At 33.5% G+C, this 18046-nt stretch overlaps 2 protein-coding genes across 2 annotated transcripts; one reads left to right on the forward strand and one right to left on the reverse strand.

Annotated features, from left to right (window-relative positions):
• Positions 1-5669: 5669 nt before the first annotated feature.
• Positions 5670-7477, forward strand: RB195_021349 (uncharacterized protein; the record flags this gene model as incomplete). The annotated part of the gene is made up of 4 exons (XM_064208045.1): positions 5670-5812; positions 6581-6631; positions 6803-6863; positions 7445-7477. The coding sequence occupies 4 exons, from the start codon at positions 5670-5672 to the stop codon at positions 7475-7477; spliced, it is 288 nt and encodes a 95-aa protein (XP_064063926.1).
• Positions 7478-15043: 7566 nt separating this feature from the next.
• RB195_021350 (uncharacterized protein) lies at positions 15044-17779 on the reverse strand (the record flags this gene model as incomplete). Its single annotated transcript, XM_064208046.1, has 5 exons — positions 15044-15207; positions 15748-15834; positions 16883-17015; positions 17089-17180; positions 17698-17779. The coding sequence occupies 5 exons, from the start codon at positions 17777-17779 to the stop codon at positions 15044-15046; spliced, it is 558 nt and encodes a 185-aa protein (XP_064063927.1).
• Between the last annotated feature and the right edge of the window lie 267 nt (positions 17780-18046).

Below are 18046 nucleotides of genomic sequence, written 5' to 3' on the forward strand. Positions count from 1 at the left end.
CGAGCGCAACCGCTTGCGGAACTCTCTGTGCTTCATGTCATCTTGACCCAACTATATATGAAAAAAAAACGGTGTGATGGTTGTATCGCATTCGGTAAGGGATCCGCTGTGGCAGTACGGTGGATGTTTCGAAACCGCCCTCGTACCAACCAAGCCTTTCATCCCTCCAGAGTCGATAAATTGGTGCCAGGATTATCTTGGCGGATAAAAACGCCGACTTTACGCATCGAGTGCCTCCGCAAGTCATTTTATAGGCCATCACGTGTTCCAAAAACGTCTACGATCACGGAATTACAGTAAAAAGTCCGTTGGCGAATCCCAAGTGGATTGATGAGCCAGTGACTTTATCCTTTATACTTTATATGACGAAACGAAATGTGAACGTAGGAAATATAGAAAGGAAATATACAATAGATGAAAATGAATGTTCCAGGGGATGAAGTAGGAATGGTTAGTTAGTAGTAAAGTATATGAGAACAGCAGAGTTTAGAAAAAAAAACCTGCAAAGTACGAATCCGACAATTCAGTCGATTCAGGAAACGTCCTGGTGACCAATCGATGGTGGTGAGAACGTGCCAGAAGGCGAGAATCAACGGTAGATCACACGTAAGAGATCGTGCTACAATTATCCATGGCGCCAAGGAGTGGATTTTGTGTCTACGAACTAAGAGTAGGATCCGTAAGAGGGTTTACGTTATCGTAAGGTGCTCTAAACTCTGATGTTTTATCGTTAAATGATCGTGTTAGGTCAAAAAAGAAAAAAAGAAAAAAAGAAAAAAAAACAGTGGTAAGATGAGCTCTTTTTCTCCTACATAGTGACGTTCGCACAGGAATTTGTTGGAGAACATTTATTATCTTCCTAATTCTTTTTTTCTTAAATAAAAAATATAAATAAAATTAAAAAAACAATAATAAAATAATAAAAATAACACTAAAATAAAAAAATAAAATAATAATAAATATTTCTTTAAAAAGTTTCTAAATCGAGGTGGTTTAGATTACTTCATTCCAGATCAAGTATGGTAATAATCCTAGAATAGTGAATTGCACGATATTCCAGAAGATTCTGTTGTCAAGTTCTCTGGATTGGGCATGGTCTTCTTTGTAAAATCAGAAATGACAAAACATCAGAAAAAAAGTGAACTGGAAAGTGTAATGAATTTAACGGACGTGTTCTCGTAAGTTTTAACTTCTTTGACATTCGTCCTTTGCAGATAATGAAAAACCTTTAAGATAAGAAATATGAGAAACATTTATACTCATGAACACTTTTTCTAAACGATTATAAATGACTTTACAGTAGAAATGGTCATAAACCACGTGATATTCGTGTTTTTTATTGACACAGTAAACATCACATGAATATTTTTCCGCAAACATCTCATTCGTAAAGAGTAGTTTATGCGATTTTCTTCTTCTTTTCTTCTTTTGTTTTTCTTTTTCAGTAGCGAAGAATATTCTTCGAGAATTCTATGGAATCGGACCAATGTTTTCGGATGTTCGAGCGCACCTCATTTCAAGCACGCTTTATCATCACATTTTCGCTCGTTCCGCATATGTTTGGACGTTTTGCATCTTCAATACGTCCCAGTCCCACTTTTCGTGAATTTACACGTGATTCGACAGCATTACTCTGGATCTCAGTACATTCGTCTATTCTGTTCTATTCCACATTATTTTCAGTATATCCTGGATTTTATCTCGCTTTTTCTTACTGAGTATTATTTAACCTTTTGATAATAGAGCCGCTCATCGGTAAGCCGCACACTTTTTAGAAATTATTTTTTCATTTTTTTAGAATTTTTCTTTAGAAATGACTCTGATTTCTCTGATTTTATAAAAAAGTTTTTCTGTACTCAATGGGTTTATTACTATTTGTTATTATTTTTTTATATTCAGATATAGCTAGCAAAAAAAAAAACAGCATCCAGATACTCAAAAAATGCTACCTGTCATCAATGGGTTAAATTTGATGAGAAAAATTGTAAGCTATTGTGATGGCTTATCATAAACGGATTTTTGAGCCCATGAACAGGTAAAATTATGAAAATTGATGACTGCTGAACCGTCATTTATAAAAAATATTGAGATTATTTCGCTCCGTTTATAGTACTTAAGTTACACTTTTTAAAATTCACCGAAAAATTCTGGATACTGCATCACAACCATTATTTTTTCTTTTGCAATAATGCAAATTTTTTATGAGAAATACCCACGAGTTCCAGTGCACGATTTTATAATTGCCTAAATAATGCAATAATATAAAGTAGTGATTAGAGGATTTTTTTAAATTAACCTTAAATGGGTTTGAGAAGAATTTCATTTCTCCACTGTAGTATTTTTTCATGCTATAGATATTCATTTTTTTTTTTGAAAAGAAAAGTAGAAAAAAGAGAAGTAGAAAAAACCGAAAAAAAAGACCGAAAAAAAAATTAAGAGAGGTGGATGAGATTTCTCTCTTATTTATATTATCCAGTATTAAATTTCCTAGATGGAATGATTGGAACGTAGATTTTACAATAATTCTGAGTATCCTCTCCAGAAATACGAGCTAAGCAAATCGCATTTGGTGCCGGATAACAACGCAGATGTCTCAATTTCAGTCCAACGGTTTTTTTTTCCTGCTCTTCGTTGCACTCATTGCGGTGTCTGCAGCTTTTTCTGCCGCATCATTTTCTCATTTTACTGTTATTTTGCCACTCTTCTTAACGCGTTACAATTAAAAAACTAATTGGAATTTTTGGCAGCTGGTGAAAGGGGAGAAATTAGGAATGTAGGCGTTAACAGTTTTCACTCTTGGACATTCAAAAATAGAAGTGAAGTTATTTTAAACTAAGGTTTTTTTTTTAACTAAATGTTTATAGATTAAATGAAAATTTTTGAAGAGGAAATCTTTCACTAACTTATGTTCACTCAAACCATTTCGAACGTGAAACGCATGCCATTTCGAGATGTGTACGTTCTTTTTTTTTCTGAGGGAGGCCGCTGCTTACGTCAGTAATTGAGCTGCTATGAGCAGACTCGAGAACCGAATTTCCAAAACGTTTACACAAGCACGCATACGCACGTGACAAGACGTACACCAACGATGTAACGATGTTTCGAATGGGAAATTACGTAGTTTGACACAATTTTCCCCGTCGACAACACTTATGTTTTGAAACGAAATGTGAACACTTTTCGACGTAGACAGCAAAACACAACACACACACACACGCACACATCCGACGCTAACAGTAGATGTCAAATTTCGCCGTCTCCTCGTTGACGACGTCTCTCTAACGAGGCTATTTAAGGTTGCGATTCTGTGTGTTGCTGCAAGCACTTCCTAACTCGATTGCGCCCATCGTGCTCAACGCCAACAACAGCAAACCCCGAGACCCCCACGAAGGTCTCAAGAGCTGAGCTGCAACTGTCGGCGACGATGAACGCTGTTCCTCTGGAACTCGCCGAGGCAAAGGGTGCAGCGGGCTCGTCCACAATCCCATATCCTTAGCGCTCTAATCCGATCGTATCTTCTTCCAGTAATTTTTAGACTACACTCTTCCAGCGAACTGCTTCTCTGTGACATGATTGAAATATAAAGTGGAACTTTGAAATCATGACGTCACTATGACTGCTTTCTCACTAATTCCAGGAAATTGAAGCTTAATTCCACACAAAAATGATTTCCCGGATCTCGTTATTTCAAAATAATTTGCTTTTATTCTCTGTTAAGTCGTGGTTGTTCGGCACACTTGAAAATAGTTTGGTCTTCCACGAACATAAACAATTAGTTCTAAGAGCCTGTGTCAACGAAATGTTAGTTATAGAGCAAACGGTTTGCGACGTGAACGTTTTATGTGTTCGTACCAGGACCATCCGTTTCCTAAAGTTTCAAGTTCTCAAAAAAGTTGAGTTATTGAATATGTTATTTTCCCATCACATCAGATCGATCGATGTTTCTGGGATTAATTCAATTATCCGCATGTTTTTCATCGTTAATCTACCACGATAATGCACTAGAATCGATAATTTCCTAGATACTTATGTGAAGTAACTCAGTAACTCAGTTTTAGGTCCATACTCGGAAAACATTCCAAAATTGAATAACAGAGAAAGGCGAACAAACAAATTGTTAAGCGCACAAACGAAAATGTGAAATGTTCACTTCAGGATCGTTTCTTAATTTCTTCTTATTCCGGAAATTACATCAGATATTAGCGTTTCCTTCTTCTTTTTTATTTCAAATAAATGCGTTAATCCTATTCGGTGGTTCATCATGAGAACGTATTATTGTTTCCATACGAAATCTAATTCAAATTTACATAATTATTTGTAAAATGTTTTTTGAGTCCCTGTTCTTCCGAACTATGGAATACTGTATACTTTTCTACATACACTTCTCTTGTTTCCAGCAGAGTTCCTTCTTTTTTTTTCATCCTTTTCTCTTTGAGTTTTTAACATCGACCCTCTCCATCAATCACAGTTGTTGAGTTTTTGACGTTTTTTTTTTCTCAAAAAAGAATATTCGAGCTACTTCAATGACGTTATCTGTTCCTTAAGTTGTGTTCCCCTTACAAAACTTTAAGTTATGAATTCTTTTTGTGTAACATATGGGACGATCGAAGAGTGATTACAGTTACGAATAGGATGATCGTTCTTTAAATTTATAAAAATATCACTACAAACAGGTTTCGGTAGCGGTTTTTCCGGACGTTTTGTCTTTAGATTGCGCTGTAAGGACAACAACGATACTGTGTCTATTCTTCATCTCTTTTCGATTCATTGCGCTTAGCTCACGTCTATTTATTCACGAATTTTCTAATTAACGCGGTCACACTCTTTTCGCATCATCGTCAGCTGCCGCAATTTATTTTACTCTTATTTTTTTTCACGTTTTCGATTACTTTTTATTTATTACAATAGCATTTGTGGTGGTTATGTGCTTGAGCGCAGTTCTTTAGCCTGCTGCTTATCTTAGTCGGTCTAAATCTTCTGGAAGCAGGCTAGAGGAGAAGAATGGGAAGAGGAAGAAGAAGAAGCTGCTGCTGCTGCTCTCTCGGCCCTCCCTCTATCCCTCCGCTGCTGCCACCGCCGCCACCGCCGCCGCCGCCACCGCTCCCGCCGTCGTCGTTCCTGCCCCCCAGCCCACCCCACCCCACAGCCGGCGGCCATTACGCCGCCGTGCGCGATTAGTGCGGCCGTCCTTTTGCTACTGCGATTATCGCGAAATTTTTTTTTTTTTTAGCGTTCATAAACTCGTCCATTCATACTCAAGTACATTAACAAGTTCTCTGCTATCGTTACAAGTTTGCTGACGTTGTCGACTTCTCTGTGTACATGGTTTTTTTTGTGTGTGTGTGTGGTGAGGTTCATTTTTTCCCCCCTCAATCTCATCCACTTGTCGAACTCGTTCCACGTTTGTCTGTCATTATTTACAAACACTTAATGTTTCCTCGTCTTCTAGTCGTATTCACGTCAAACTGATCGATGCGTAGCTTTTTTTTTGTAACGAAATATCTACAAGGGCGTTTGATTTGTCCGAGGTCATAATGTCTCCTCTAAACTTCGCTGATCTTCCTCTCTATTGTGCTTGTTTTATCAATAAATATCCCAGAATTTTTTAAAAAATATCTATGAATAATTTTTTTCTAAATACAAATTTTAGTGCCTAAACGTATTATGATATGGGATGCCGCTTGACGAGAACCGAATCAACCGAATTATGCGAACAAACAACAAAAGAGCCGGAGAAACAAGGAAATGTTTCGAACGGACAATCAAAAGTGACACGAAAAGACACACCAATACATGGAACCGAATATTTCAGGTTATCGTCAGAAATTTTTCCTCTTTTTCTCAACTTATTTATTTATTCATGTATTTTGATAATAACATAACGGTGTTCTTGAATTACAATGTCGTAGACGTATATGAATGTACTTTTCAAGCCTTTATTTCCTATTTTTGTCAGGACAATCAAAATCCTTCGCTCTATTCTCTACTGAAAAACTATAGTGATAAATGGCTCCGTACATATTTCTCTATCTCCGCTTAGTCGAAAGAATTTTTCTCTGGATAAAGTCGTCAGGAGTCTTTTCTGTTGTTGAGAGAAATACTAGTACTAAACTTTTTACATAATGAAATATCCGAAATTGAGATGAATGATGGATTTCCAATGATTGTTAGCGAAGGAATAGAAAATATTTAGGTTATGTTATTAAAAAAAATTGCTTTTTGAGTAGAAATTAAACTTTCTCTCACAATTTTCGATTTTTACATTTCAGTGTATTGTCAAATGGTGGAATGCCATCAAAATCGTGGAAATTTTTTCACATATACAATTTTTACTGCTTAAACTTCTCATAACTTCTTTTAAAATTGTAAATTTTTTTTCAATCCGATATTTTCTGGATAGCGGAACTATTTACTTTCATTCATATCAATCGTATATAAAATCTGTGTAATGGGTGTATTTCCAAGGTGTAGGAGAAGGGCGTAGACAAAAATGGATGTCAACATAACTAACAACATCAATTACATTTATTATTTACATACATGACTCAAACCTATCGCTCAGATATTCCTCAAATTTCAGGAACGGATATTCACCAGCGAACAACTGCTTAACAGCGCCGAAACCGATTGGGTTTGTTTTGATCTACTTTATTCTCATGTTATTACTGCTTAAATCATGAAAGTAATCACAATCGTTTGTGATTCTCATACGGCTCATTTGCATATGATGGGAACGTCTCTTCCGACATCATCACACTTCTACGCATAGATATCGATTTCGTCCGATATATATGTATTTTAGGGAGGTCGAAAGCGCGAGTCAAGCGGATTTTTTCCGGATGTTGGATGCTAAGATAGCGCATGTAAGTGTTTATGTAATATATTTTTTTCAAAAATTATATTCACATATGTGTATGAGTGTAGTTTATTTCAATGCATGCTCGCATCCGAACTCATCAAATGTGCAAAGAAAATTCTTCTGGAAAAGCTTTCTGGATTTTGCACTTTATGCGGGGGACCCGCCTTTTCTCGTAGCATTTGCAGGCGAAACGGATTGCGTCATACACAGACACCACACACACACCACACATTGAGCGCCTGGTGGTTTGCAATAAATTGTTGCTGTTTTAAAAATTACAATTTTTAAAGCGTAACGGACCATTACACGGGGTTGACTGACTGGAATCACTGCCTTTGACTAAAGTGATTTTTCTTTTTTGTAAGAGAAAATATGTGAGAATAATCACAAAAGATGTGTGTGTGTGTGCGTTTTTTTTTCGTGGATAATGAGCGATTTGCTGCCGCTCATTTCTTTCATATCGTGCATGCAACGAAATGAAAAACACCCGAATATCATCCCGAAAACTGCGTTTTACGTCACAAAAATTACCTTATTTGCTCCTCATCGTTCAGTATAAATTTTATTTCTGAATATTATTTATAGGGTGCAGATCTTGAATCGGAAAACGAAACATAACAGAATCGAAGAAGTCATTGGTGATGAATAAATGAAAAAAAACAAAACAAAATGGACAATTCCAAATAATACACAGCATATCATAGTCATTTTTTTCTTTTAAATTTTGTAATTTGTATTCATCGATAATTTCATTCTATCATCAAAAAAAAAAACGCTGCTCCACTTGCCGTCTCTTTTTTTTCTTCTTCGGATTTTCGTGTAAAGAAAAGCGTTGTCAAGAAGATTTGCCTACATTTCATTTTTTTTCTTCATTTAAATTATATTATTGTATTCGTATGTACAAGGGTGATCGTAACTGATGACAATCGTATTTTCTTCTTATACAACGGGTTTGTATGCCTCTTTGATGCGTATTGATTTGTTCGGTTAGAATCGGTCGTTAGTTGAACATCTACTTTGTCGATCGAATAAAAATCCATCTTAAAACGATATGTTCAGCTTCTGCACTTTTCCAGAAAGAAATCTTGATGACTTTGTATTTTGTAAAGATGGATTACAATAAAGAAAAAAATGAGATATTCACGTTGTTATCACGTGATTAACTGCCCATCATTCGTTTTTTTTTTTCCGGAACTAATTATATGTGTAAAGTTGTAAACGTACGCAGTGGAATAAAAAAATGACACATCCATCAATCGTTGTATTGTTACATTAGGATTTTTAGTATTTTTTTCATAGTCCAGAGAAATAAAATCTTGAAACAGGTTTCTAATATGTTTTTGAGGAAAAGGTGAATGTATAAGATAAGAACTTTGATATGTTTTGACAGGATTTTTTTATGGTTTGTGATACGAAATGAAAATTGAAGGATTAGATGTGAAAAATTAAATAGGAACAATAGAGTTCATGAAAACTTTTGGAGATCCTGTTTATTTATTTATTCTTCGGAAAAATAATATGCTTCCATTGAGTGGGGTTCAGAAAGTGTCCGAAAAAGAACATTGTCTATACCAGGACCTTCATCTATCTTTCCCACATTCTTCGGCGAAGGTCCTGAAAACATGAATAATAATTATCCGAGGTTGTCGAATCCTGCAAGTATCGATAGTTTAACATTATACTGTAACTACTACTGTATAATGTGAATTTTTTATTTCTCTGGTAAGAACGTAGATTTCTGGAAGCGCTAGTGTTAGATCTTCCTTGAATCTCCGCATAATGAGCGCAATTTGTCGTTTATAGTCGTCGTAGATTTTATTCAAAAATATTTCTTGTATAGTTCTGTTTATATGTTCTTCTATAACATAAATGTCAGTTGACAGGATGTGGAAAATTCGTGGATAATAGTTCATGACAGGATTCGCTGGGGTTTTTTTTTCTCTGCGATCAATTTCTGGCATTTCTGACTATTTAATTAAATTTTTTCAATGATGTTATTTTATATGTAAGTACTAGAACCACTACCAGGTGTAAATATACGGAAGCTATTTGCTTCTCGCATATGACGTGGATGTAACGTGCAAGAATTCTTCATTAATGAAATCGTTAACAAAGCACGTGTCTAATGTATGAAAACAAAATGATCACGTGACAGGCGCTCATCGGTCCTTAGGATCTGAAAATATTCGAGTTTCGCCGAGAATATACGCGTTGTGGTGGAAATTTGTTATTGAGCCTTAAGGCTACACTATCGATGAATTTTCATTTTCATATGAGAATCGTAATAAAAGAAAATTTTTCACGATAATTTTTCAAGTTCAAATTGCTATTCGCCAAATTGATAATTGTTCTCGTGTGACCAAATCCATTTCAACCAAACCAGATTGAAGGAAAAATGGGAACACTGCGACGACGACTATGAAAACAGTATGTGAAAAAGTTTCTCACATTTATTCCGGTTCGATAGCTTTGAACTTCATTGATATGTTATCTCAGTTCTTTTCCATTTCCTCAATTTTTTTGTTGTATAATATCTATGAAATAATTTAATATATAAACAAAATGTTTATTTCACCTCAAAACTGCGGTAAGAAAGTCGCTGAATAGGAGGTATGTAGAGAGGAGACGTTTCTTTCTTCCTGGAACCCAATGAAAAAAAAAATTAAAGACTAAACAAATTTAATTTAAAAAAAAACTCAGTGAAAACACGATGAAATGAGATTTTTCTGGGAGAAATGTTAGTTACTGAATTATCCATCCCGCAAAATGATTCGAAACACATCCTGTGAAAAAAAGAAGAATAAAAATTAATCTATTATTATAAAACTTTACTCTCTAAGTCAGGTTTTTTGTTTTTTTTTTTAAAATTCGATTTTAATTTCGAATATCTGCTGATGTGTTCAAAAAAAATTACCTCGTTCTTGTCTTGCTGTCTAATTTATATATACATCTTTTCTCTTTATTATCTATTATCTATTATTCATATACCTATATATTATTTATATATCATATATCTAAATTTATGATGTATTTTATTTGCCATGGAGATCTTTTTTCATCCCAGTCGCTCCTAGATCAATGAGAGAAACAATCTAATAGATTGGAGAACTCACTGAAACGTTTCACTGGAAAAGTTCTAAAATAAAATAGAAATAAAAATAAAAAAAAAATAATAATAATAATAAAATAATGAAGCATATCGCATTTGAAATAGGAATTTAACCAGGTCATATCTAGAGGAAGGATCTAATTAATCTGCTAAATCCACTCGTCTAAACTTTTATACGGTGTCAATAAAAAAAAATAATTTTTTTCTTGAATGTCCTGTTCTGTTAGTCCTCTTATGTCTCGCCATATAGAGCGTATATACATATATAAAAAGTTCGTTTTGTGTTGGATATCCTGATTTTCAGGCATATCAACATATATCAACTTAAACTCACATTATTTACAGTATTAACCACTATGCTTAACAGAAATTGTTCTTTTCTCGTTTCATTATTTCTCAGAGGGAGCACTTTTCCAGAGTTTATATTTGGTGAAAAAAATGATTTTCATCCCTAGGAATCCAATACATGTGTTTGATCTGAGAAAAGAAATAGTATTTTTCTATGGAGTCAAATATTTAATCAAGGATTCAGATGGTAGAAGGGAGAAAGTGCATTTTATACGAGAAAAACTGGCAGGTGATAGATTATATTTGATAACTAGTTTTTGCTGAGTTCATTACATTTTTCTTTTAAATTAAAATTCTATCGTTTCCTGGCGGAAGCTGAATTGAACCTAAGTTAACTGTGATAAATGAAAATTGAGGGAAAAAATCTAGAAAAAAGGAACAATTTTTGATAATTTATTATGTCGACAGATGCGCCGTGGAGTGATTTTTGATTATTTCGTCTTATGATCTTAGGAGATGACAATTCCAGTAAAATTAGTTTATTTGCTCTTGATGAAAGAAAATTCTCAAAGATTTATATGAATTTGTTTCTGCGTTATTTCACTGAATTTTGATGAGTGTTGAATTTTGGAGTAATTAAGAAAACTGGATTTTCGGTTCACAGTGATATTTCTTCCTGAGCTGCTATGATCGATTCGTTATGGAAATTATTTCTGTACGAGGATAATTGAGCTTTTACTACGTCAAACAAAACTGCAAATGATTTTTCATAAGCTTCCTGATTATTTCCATATTTTTAATTTTTTTTTTCTTTTTTTCAACTGTATTATGTTCCTCACTTGTTATTAACACAGAGAATAATCAAGTGATCAAAATTTTCATGTAAGAAAATTTGAAAATTTGTTTTTGAATATTTATCACAGATTAGTCATTCCTCAGATTTTCTGACTCAATGATGAGTTTCTGTGAATATATGGCTTTCCCAACTGCGAACCGGCCATCGCTCCATTTGTCATCTGGAATTTAAAACCGATCGATATGAAGTAATTCCGAGAACTCGCCTCTGTACTTATTTTGTGGTTTTCATATCGAATTTGCAGAAATTTACTTGCTCATTACGATATGAATTATCGATTACCGGTTAAAATTACACTGATATCATAATCCTAGATAGATATTTTATTTTATGCACCTCATAATTCAATCACGATCCTGGGAGTAACGTGGGTGGAATAAGTTGGAATTTATGCACAGATGTTCACATTCGTTCGTTTTCTGGAAGCATCTGTATGGATCTCTACGGCTTATTTCAGCCGCTAGCCTTTAAATAAATCACAACTTAGACAAGGAAATACGAAAAAACACCTCGTTAATTGCAGTTTCAGAGTAGAGCACATTAACAGAAGAATGGTTAATGGAAATTCACAGCATATACAAGCGTTATTTACATCTTTACAAAGTGTAAATAAAGAATAGAATATGGAAATAAAAACAACAAAATAAAAAGTCTCAAAATCGCTGATCTAATAGAAATTCCTTAATTTTTTGGAGTATTTAAGACCAGATTTCAAAGAAATAAAAAATTATTGTATTATATGTTATACTATATATTATTGTTATTATTATTATTATTATTATTATTAACAGTATTATTATTATATCATTTGTATCTCATAATTTCTGGCAAAAATTCAGTAGAATGTATATAAAATCGATCGAAATAAAATAAATATAGTTGAAAAATTGACAAATAGTAAAATAAATAAATAAATGCAATAAATTTAATAAAAAATAAAATTCAAGAGCACTTTCTACAGTAGAAAACCACATAGATTTCACAATTTCTTCTTTTTACTACACACATCTTTTCTTTTCACCCGGTTCATCGCGTTTTTTTTCTTTTATGTTTAATTTACTACAACACTATAAAATCCTATTAATTTTAGTGGTTACTTATCCCAGGAAAAACCGAGGTAAAAATGACACGATTATTATAAACTGCTAATTAAGGAGCTTTTTTCCTGCGGTTAATCCCGAGCACATTTTATTTAGAAGAATGAAATCTGCTATGGATTCATATGGAAATTGTATGCAATTTATTTATAAGGAAAAAAAAGTATTAATGACAATGTTGAAGGATGTTTCAGGTACGAAATCCTTTGAGCTAACGTTTATGCTTTAAATTGATTGGGAAAGCGTTAAGTGGAATTTTGTGCGAGAATTCCGTAAAAACACTTTGCACTCAACACGAGAACTGGATAATTGAGACGAAGGAGCGAAAGTGGGACGTGCATAAGAGGCAGCATTTCGTTCGCTTTCCATGTACGCTCATTTTTTTTCTCCTGGATTCACATTAGGCAAAAAAACGGGAACCTGGCACGTTGTGGTTCGCTGTGTGATGGGCTCTTAAAATCAACCAGCGAAAGAAAAAAAACCTCCAGGGAAGCATTACTAGATTTCTCATATCAAATAAAAGCCTCTAAAAGGGCATCGAAAGACTGGATACTTATTCTCGTTAATGGGTAAGGCGAAGGATTGTTAAGTAATGGATCACATTTCATGGATACTATACATTAGCTTAATCCAAGAAACCATTTATCCATTAGTACAATTATTAGTAGCGCTTAATATCTCTCAAAATAGAAGAAATCGTGGAACAGATGGACTCCCTATAGCTCCGTCGAAAACTAATTTTAAAAAAATTGAAATTCTACAGGCTAAAAATGGGTGATTCGCAAACTAATAACTGAAAATATAGTTAGAGAATTTAAAAAAAAAGTATTTTTCTTTAAATGAAACCCTTCTTCGAAATGATTATATTTAATAAAATCGAACGAAAACAACAAATAGTAATTAGGATTATCATCGAAATCAAAAACTAATTTTAAAAAAAATAATTTAAGATATCCAAAGGCTAGCATCTCAGGAGTTTTTTTCTTTTGATCTGATGTCCGCTCTGTGAAGGTTGCATGCTGCTCACCTTGCTAATGATTACCCAACCCAACATACACACTTCCGTGGTTGTGATCTTTGCATAATTAGAAGGATTTGCATCATGGATTCATGGTCATCATATATACTTTCCGCGTGAAAAAATAGCGTACAAGTTCACTACGGAATAATTTATCCGGGCATGTCATAAGATCGCACGAATATGTGTGGACCGAAAATCATCGAGATTAAGGATTACATTTTATGGAGAAGTGGTTCATTTCCTTATTTATTAATATCTAAAATTAGATCTGCCTATTGTCTTTTGTCTTTTTGACTGATTGATTGATGATTGTTTGATCATTATTGATGTTCTTTTGATCTGTCTTTCCGTTCCGTTTAGTCGTTTTTAGCAAAATATATTATTTTTAAAGATGTATAATTCATGAAATTGCACACATCCGTGGATCCGGTAATATGAGGGGGAATTTCCCCGTTATTACTGTATTGTGATATTGTTTTTGTTGAATAAATAATTTTTTGAAGTGGTAAGTTGGAATTTTCTGACAGTATACACTTAGAGACACCTAAAAACTAACATTGAAATTATTTTGTCTGATGTTTGTACAGGAACAAGAACTCTTGTTCAATCCACGGCGTTTGTGGATAAAAAAAAATCCCAGATCTAGATTCTGGAAGGAGAAAATGTGTACAGGCAGGACGGAAAAAAAACCACTTACACTTCTCATACGAATATGGAACTTACAGAAGTACAAAAAAAAGCAGAACTTGTGTTGTTCAATCATAAGGAGATCAATCAGAAAAATTGATCTACATTTTCAATCAATGCTGACGAATGTGGGTCTGTTGAAGCACACGGGTGGCCCACTCCCTTTCTATGCCACCACAATTGGTTTTTGTTCCTTTTTTTAAATTTAACATATAAATTCTAATTCAGTTAATATTTATTTCTCTTACAATTTCCTTCCTATTGCCAACAAACCATAATAGTTTTGATTTTTACGCCGTCATTTTTTTTTGGGAGATTTTTTTTAGTAAACAATTTTTCCTATAATTCTGGTTCGATAAATCCCACAGTATCATGGAAAGATTGAGAAAAAGTGTTGTGTAGAATCTTCTATCTTGTGATTTGAGGAAAAAAATTATCCTAACTTTTTATTTTTTTCTGACGTTTCTCAGGTCAACTCCTCTTCTCGTAAATGAATGATGTGAATCAATTAGAAAATAATCTACAGAAATATTTTGTAGAGATTTTCGCCATGAAAATGGATGGATTTGTGACAAATTCAGCTTCGTTAGTTCTTTAAAGACATCCTAGAATAATTCTATAAGTTAAAACGAGTTTTTTATTCACGTAGAACAAGATTTTTTTATATCGGTATAAAAATATTTTTTATCGGAGCCTGACAAATTATTAAAAATTCGTTTGCTCATTCACACCACAGTGTTCTCTTCTTTCTTTATTCGTTCATTTCTTACATTTTTTTCCAATCATGTTTTTGGAGGATTTTGTGTTTTCCTGGGAGGTTTTCTTTTTTCAGCTTTTTTTTCTTTAGCTTTCTCAGCGAGGTTATTTTTACCACATTATCAGATTTTTTTCTTTAGTAATGATGTACTGTAAAAATAGTTATGTACTGAAGCGTAACATTGTGGATTTGAAGTTGCAAGTTTTTTTTTTCGGAAGATTTATATAAGGTGTTATAATCAATTAACGTATACATGAGATCTTTCCATGGGACTATGTCAAATTGGCAAAAAAAAGACACATAGTACCATCGATTACCAGTTATTCTACTCCTATAAAAATTTAGTTCGTTCCGGCATTTTTTTTTCACTTAAAAATATGGCTGCTCCTTCACAATTTCCACTGGAGGACTTTTTGATAATGGAACTGATGTTGCGATCATATAGCGTTTAGAATACAATCCTATCAGTGAACTCCATTTTGCCAACATGAAGAACCAAACGGATGTGATCCAGAAATTTTCACCTTGTAAACCTGTAAAAAAGAAATATAAGATTTTGGTTTTTCTAAAGAGATTTTGGTTTTTCTTTCTTTTTCTTTTTTTTTTTCTATTTTTTCTTTTTCTCTTTTTCTTTCTCTTTTTTTTGAATATTGTCCAATAAATCCTCATCAATGTGGATATATTCGGATCAAAATTGACTGATATATGATGCAATATGGCGTAAGCGGTTACGTTCAACGTTTTCACAGCGGAACGTTTGCGTAAGTTCGTGCTTTCCACGCTATTGTTTCTAACATAATTCATGTTACTTTGACGAAACTGTGTAACTTGTGCACGAGTCGCACGTGCCAAGCGTACGATCGCTGGAGTCGTAGTCGAAACCACTTAGCTTATGGTGTCATTGCGCAAATGATTGTGCCCATAGCGGGAGTACCGCTGGCTCCAATCAAAAGTAGAGAGGAGGTCCCGCCGCGATACATCGAGACCAGCTTACATTACAACTCAGTCCGTTTTGATCAGATTTTACTTTTACTTTTACTTTTACTTTTATTATAGTACCAAGTGAAAATTACCTTCTTCAGTGAGAGTTTGATGGCGCACTCCTGCGACTATAAGACAAATAATCATTCCAATTGCTCCTATGAAAAAAACTGCCCATCCTGAAAGAGTTCCTCAATTGGTTCAAAGGATGAAAGCAAATACAAATGATAGTAGTATGACCTATTTGAAAAATTCTCAATAGTTCCCAAAAATATCTTGAAAATTAAGTGTTGATAGTACAGCATAATAGTATAATTAATGCGTGAGTTTTTTTTTTTTAAAAGATATTATCGAATTACTATACTTAGGGCTCAGTTCAACAAAAAAACTAAACATTATTGTCTTCTCATTTTAATTTTTCCTATTTTTTTATTATGTGATTTTTTCCGGGTTTGGAGGTAATTGCATTCGGGAAGATGTGTTAAGAATTTTTGCATTACTTCTAGCAATCCGAAGAACTCATTAGAAAATCGGAGAATTTTTAAATGGCCTAGGATTTTTTCTTCCAAAATTATATTTGTGTTTAGATATTTGGAGGTGTACGTAGTTTTTTCTTGGTTATCGTCCCGACTGAAATGTATCCTAATAGTTAGCATTTTTTAGGATTCAATAGGAAATTTGTTTGAAAAATTTTAATAGAAAGCATATTTCAAGTTCCGCCGAGGATATCTTTCAATTCACATGTGATTCACTCTTATCAGTGTGGTTTTTAAGTTAATGTGATAAATTATCTTTCAACATGTTCCCTTCAACCTAATAAATGCGATAAAATAAGTGTCTTAGCAACTTTTTTTTGTGAACTTTGGATCTGATTACAAGGAAGAATTGGTCTTTATCTTCGCAACAATTTCACTGAACGCTACTGTCGTTATCTTCTGATTTTCTGGCACCCTCTTATCTCAAAAGTCTGTCTGAACTTTCCGTGAAAAAATGAACGATAAATGAGAATCGATTAGAGGTGCTTATGACCTTTACGTGCTTTCTTCACTTAGCATTTTTATTCACTTCTTTTATCATTATTTTTATTTATTTAATTTTTTATTTGTTTCATTTATTTTATTTTTTATTTCATTTATTTAATTTATTTTTTTAAATTCATTTATTTTATTTATTTTTTATTTCATTTATTTTATTTTCATTTATTTTCGAAAATATTTAACAACTAACCTGCACAAATGTAGCAAATAAAGCGAGATCGAGTCCAATCAATCATCCAACTTTTTAAATAAGCTAAATGAATGTAAAGTAACATTGCTGCGGCTATTCCGGAGAAAGTTGCCAAAGTAGTAGCTGTATAATTCTAAAATCAATCAATTATCAAGTAAAATAATGTTTTTTTTTCCCCAAAAACTAGCACTCCAAAAAAAATTCACATGGTATTGAACGCCAAAACATAGAGCCGCCGTAGCTCCTGCGATTATTCCGAGGATTGCGATAGCGATGCTTACTTTGATATTGCACATACCTCAAAATATTAAGAATAATTCTGTAAAAATCGATTATTGATCAACGCATTTGTTCGATAGTCACGTGGTAATTTCACGTCTATCCGGAAAACGTTGAACAAGAAAGAAAACTTCAAACAGAAGAAACTAGAAGGACCAGACAGGAAATACAAATCAATGTCTGCTAATTTATCTGTCTTTTGCTCAGAAAAGTTTTAAAATTTAAAAAAATCTCTTTAATAAATAATTAATTCAGTTATTTAAAAATTATCCCTGCCCCTGTTATAGTAAAAAATATCAAAGCAGTAGGTTGTTTCTACGAAAGCAAAGTGAGAAAAAAGGGAAGAAATAATCCGGACAGATATCTTAGTACTGAAAAATTAGCTAAAAAATAATTAAGATAAATTAAATAAATATTAAATAAAAATATACTTCGGTTGGTTTCTCTTCCTTAGGAAAACTGCAGCTAATCATTCGGAGATCAGACATTTTAGGGCGAATTTGTTGCCTCAACAACCTCATTCCATTGGAACCAACCTTGTAAAACAGGGGAAACCTTCTCATAAGCGTCTACATAACCGGTGATACTATCATAACGGTAAACATTGTTGTTGGTCATAGTGATTGTTCTAAAAATATGGAATAATTAAAGTGGTGTAGGCGGATGAATCTTATGAGGATGGATAGTAGCTAGAAGAAAAAAAAAATAATAATTATAGAAATAGCAGCAGCATGAATGAACCGAAACAGCCATTATAACCGAATTTTTTTTCCACCTATTACTATGAACTAGGTGTTATCATGGTGGGAGAATTTTTGTTTGGCTCCATCTTGCCACCCCCCACTCCCATTTATGGAGGCTGCTTATCTTCGTCAATCATAATTT

Source organism: Necator americanus, chromosome X (genome assembly GCF_031761385.1).
Source record: "Necator americanus strain Aroian chromosome X, whole genome shotgun sequence".
Lineage (NCBI taxonomy): Eukaryota > Metazoa > Nematoda > Chromadorea > Rhabditida > Ancylostomatidae > Necator > Necator americanus.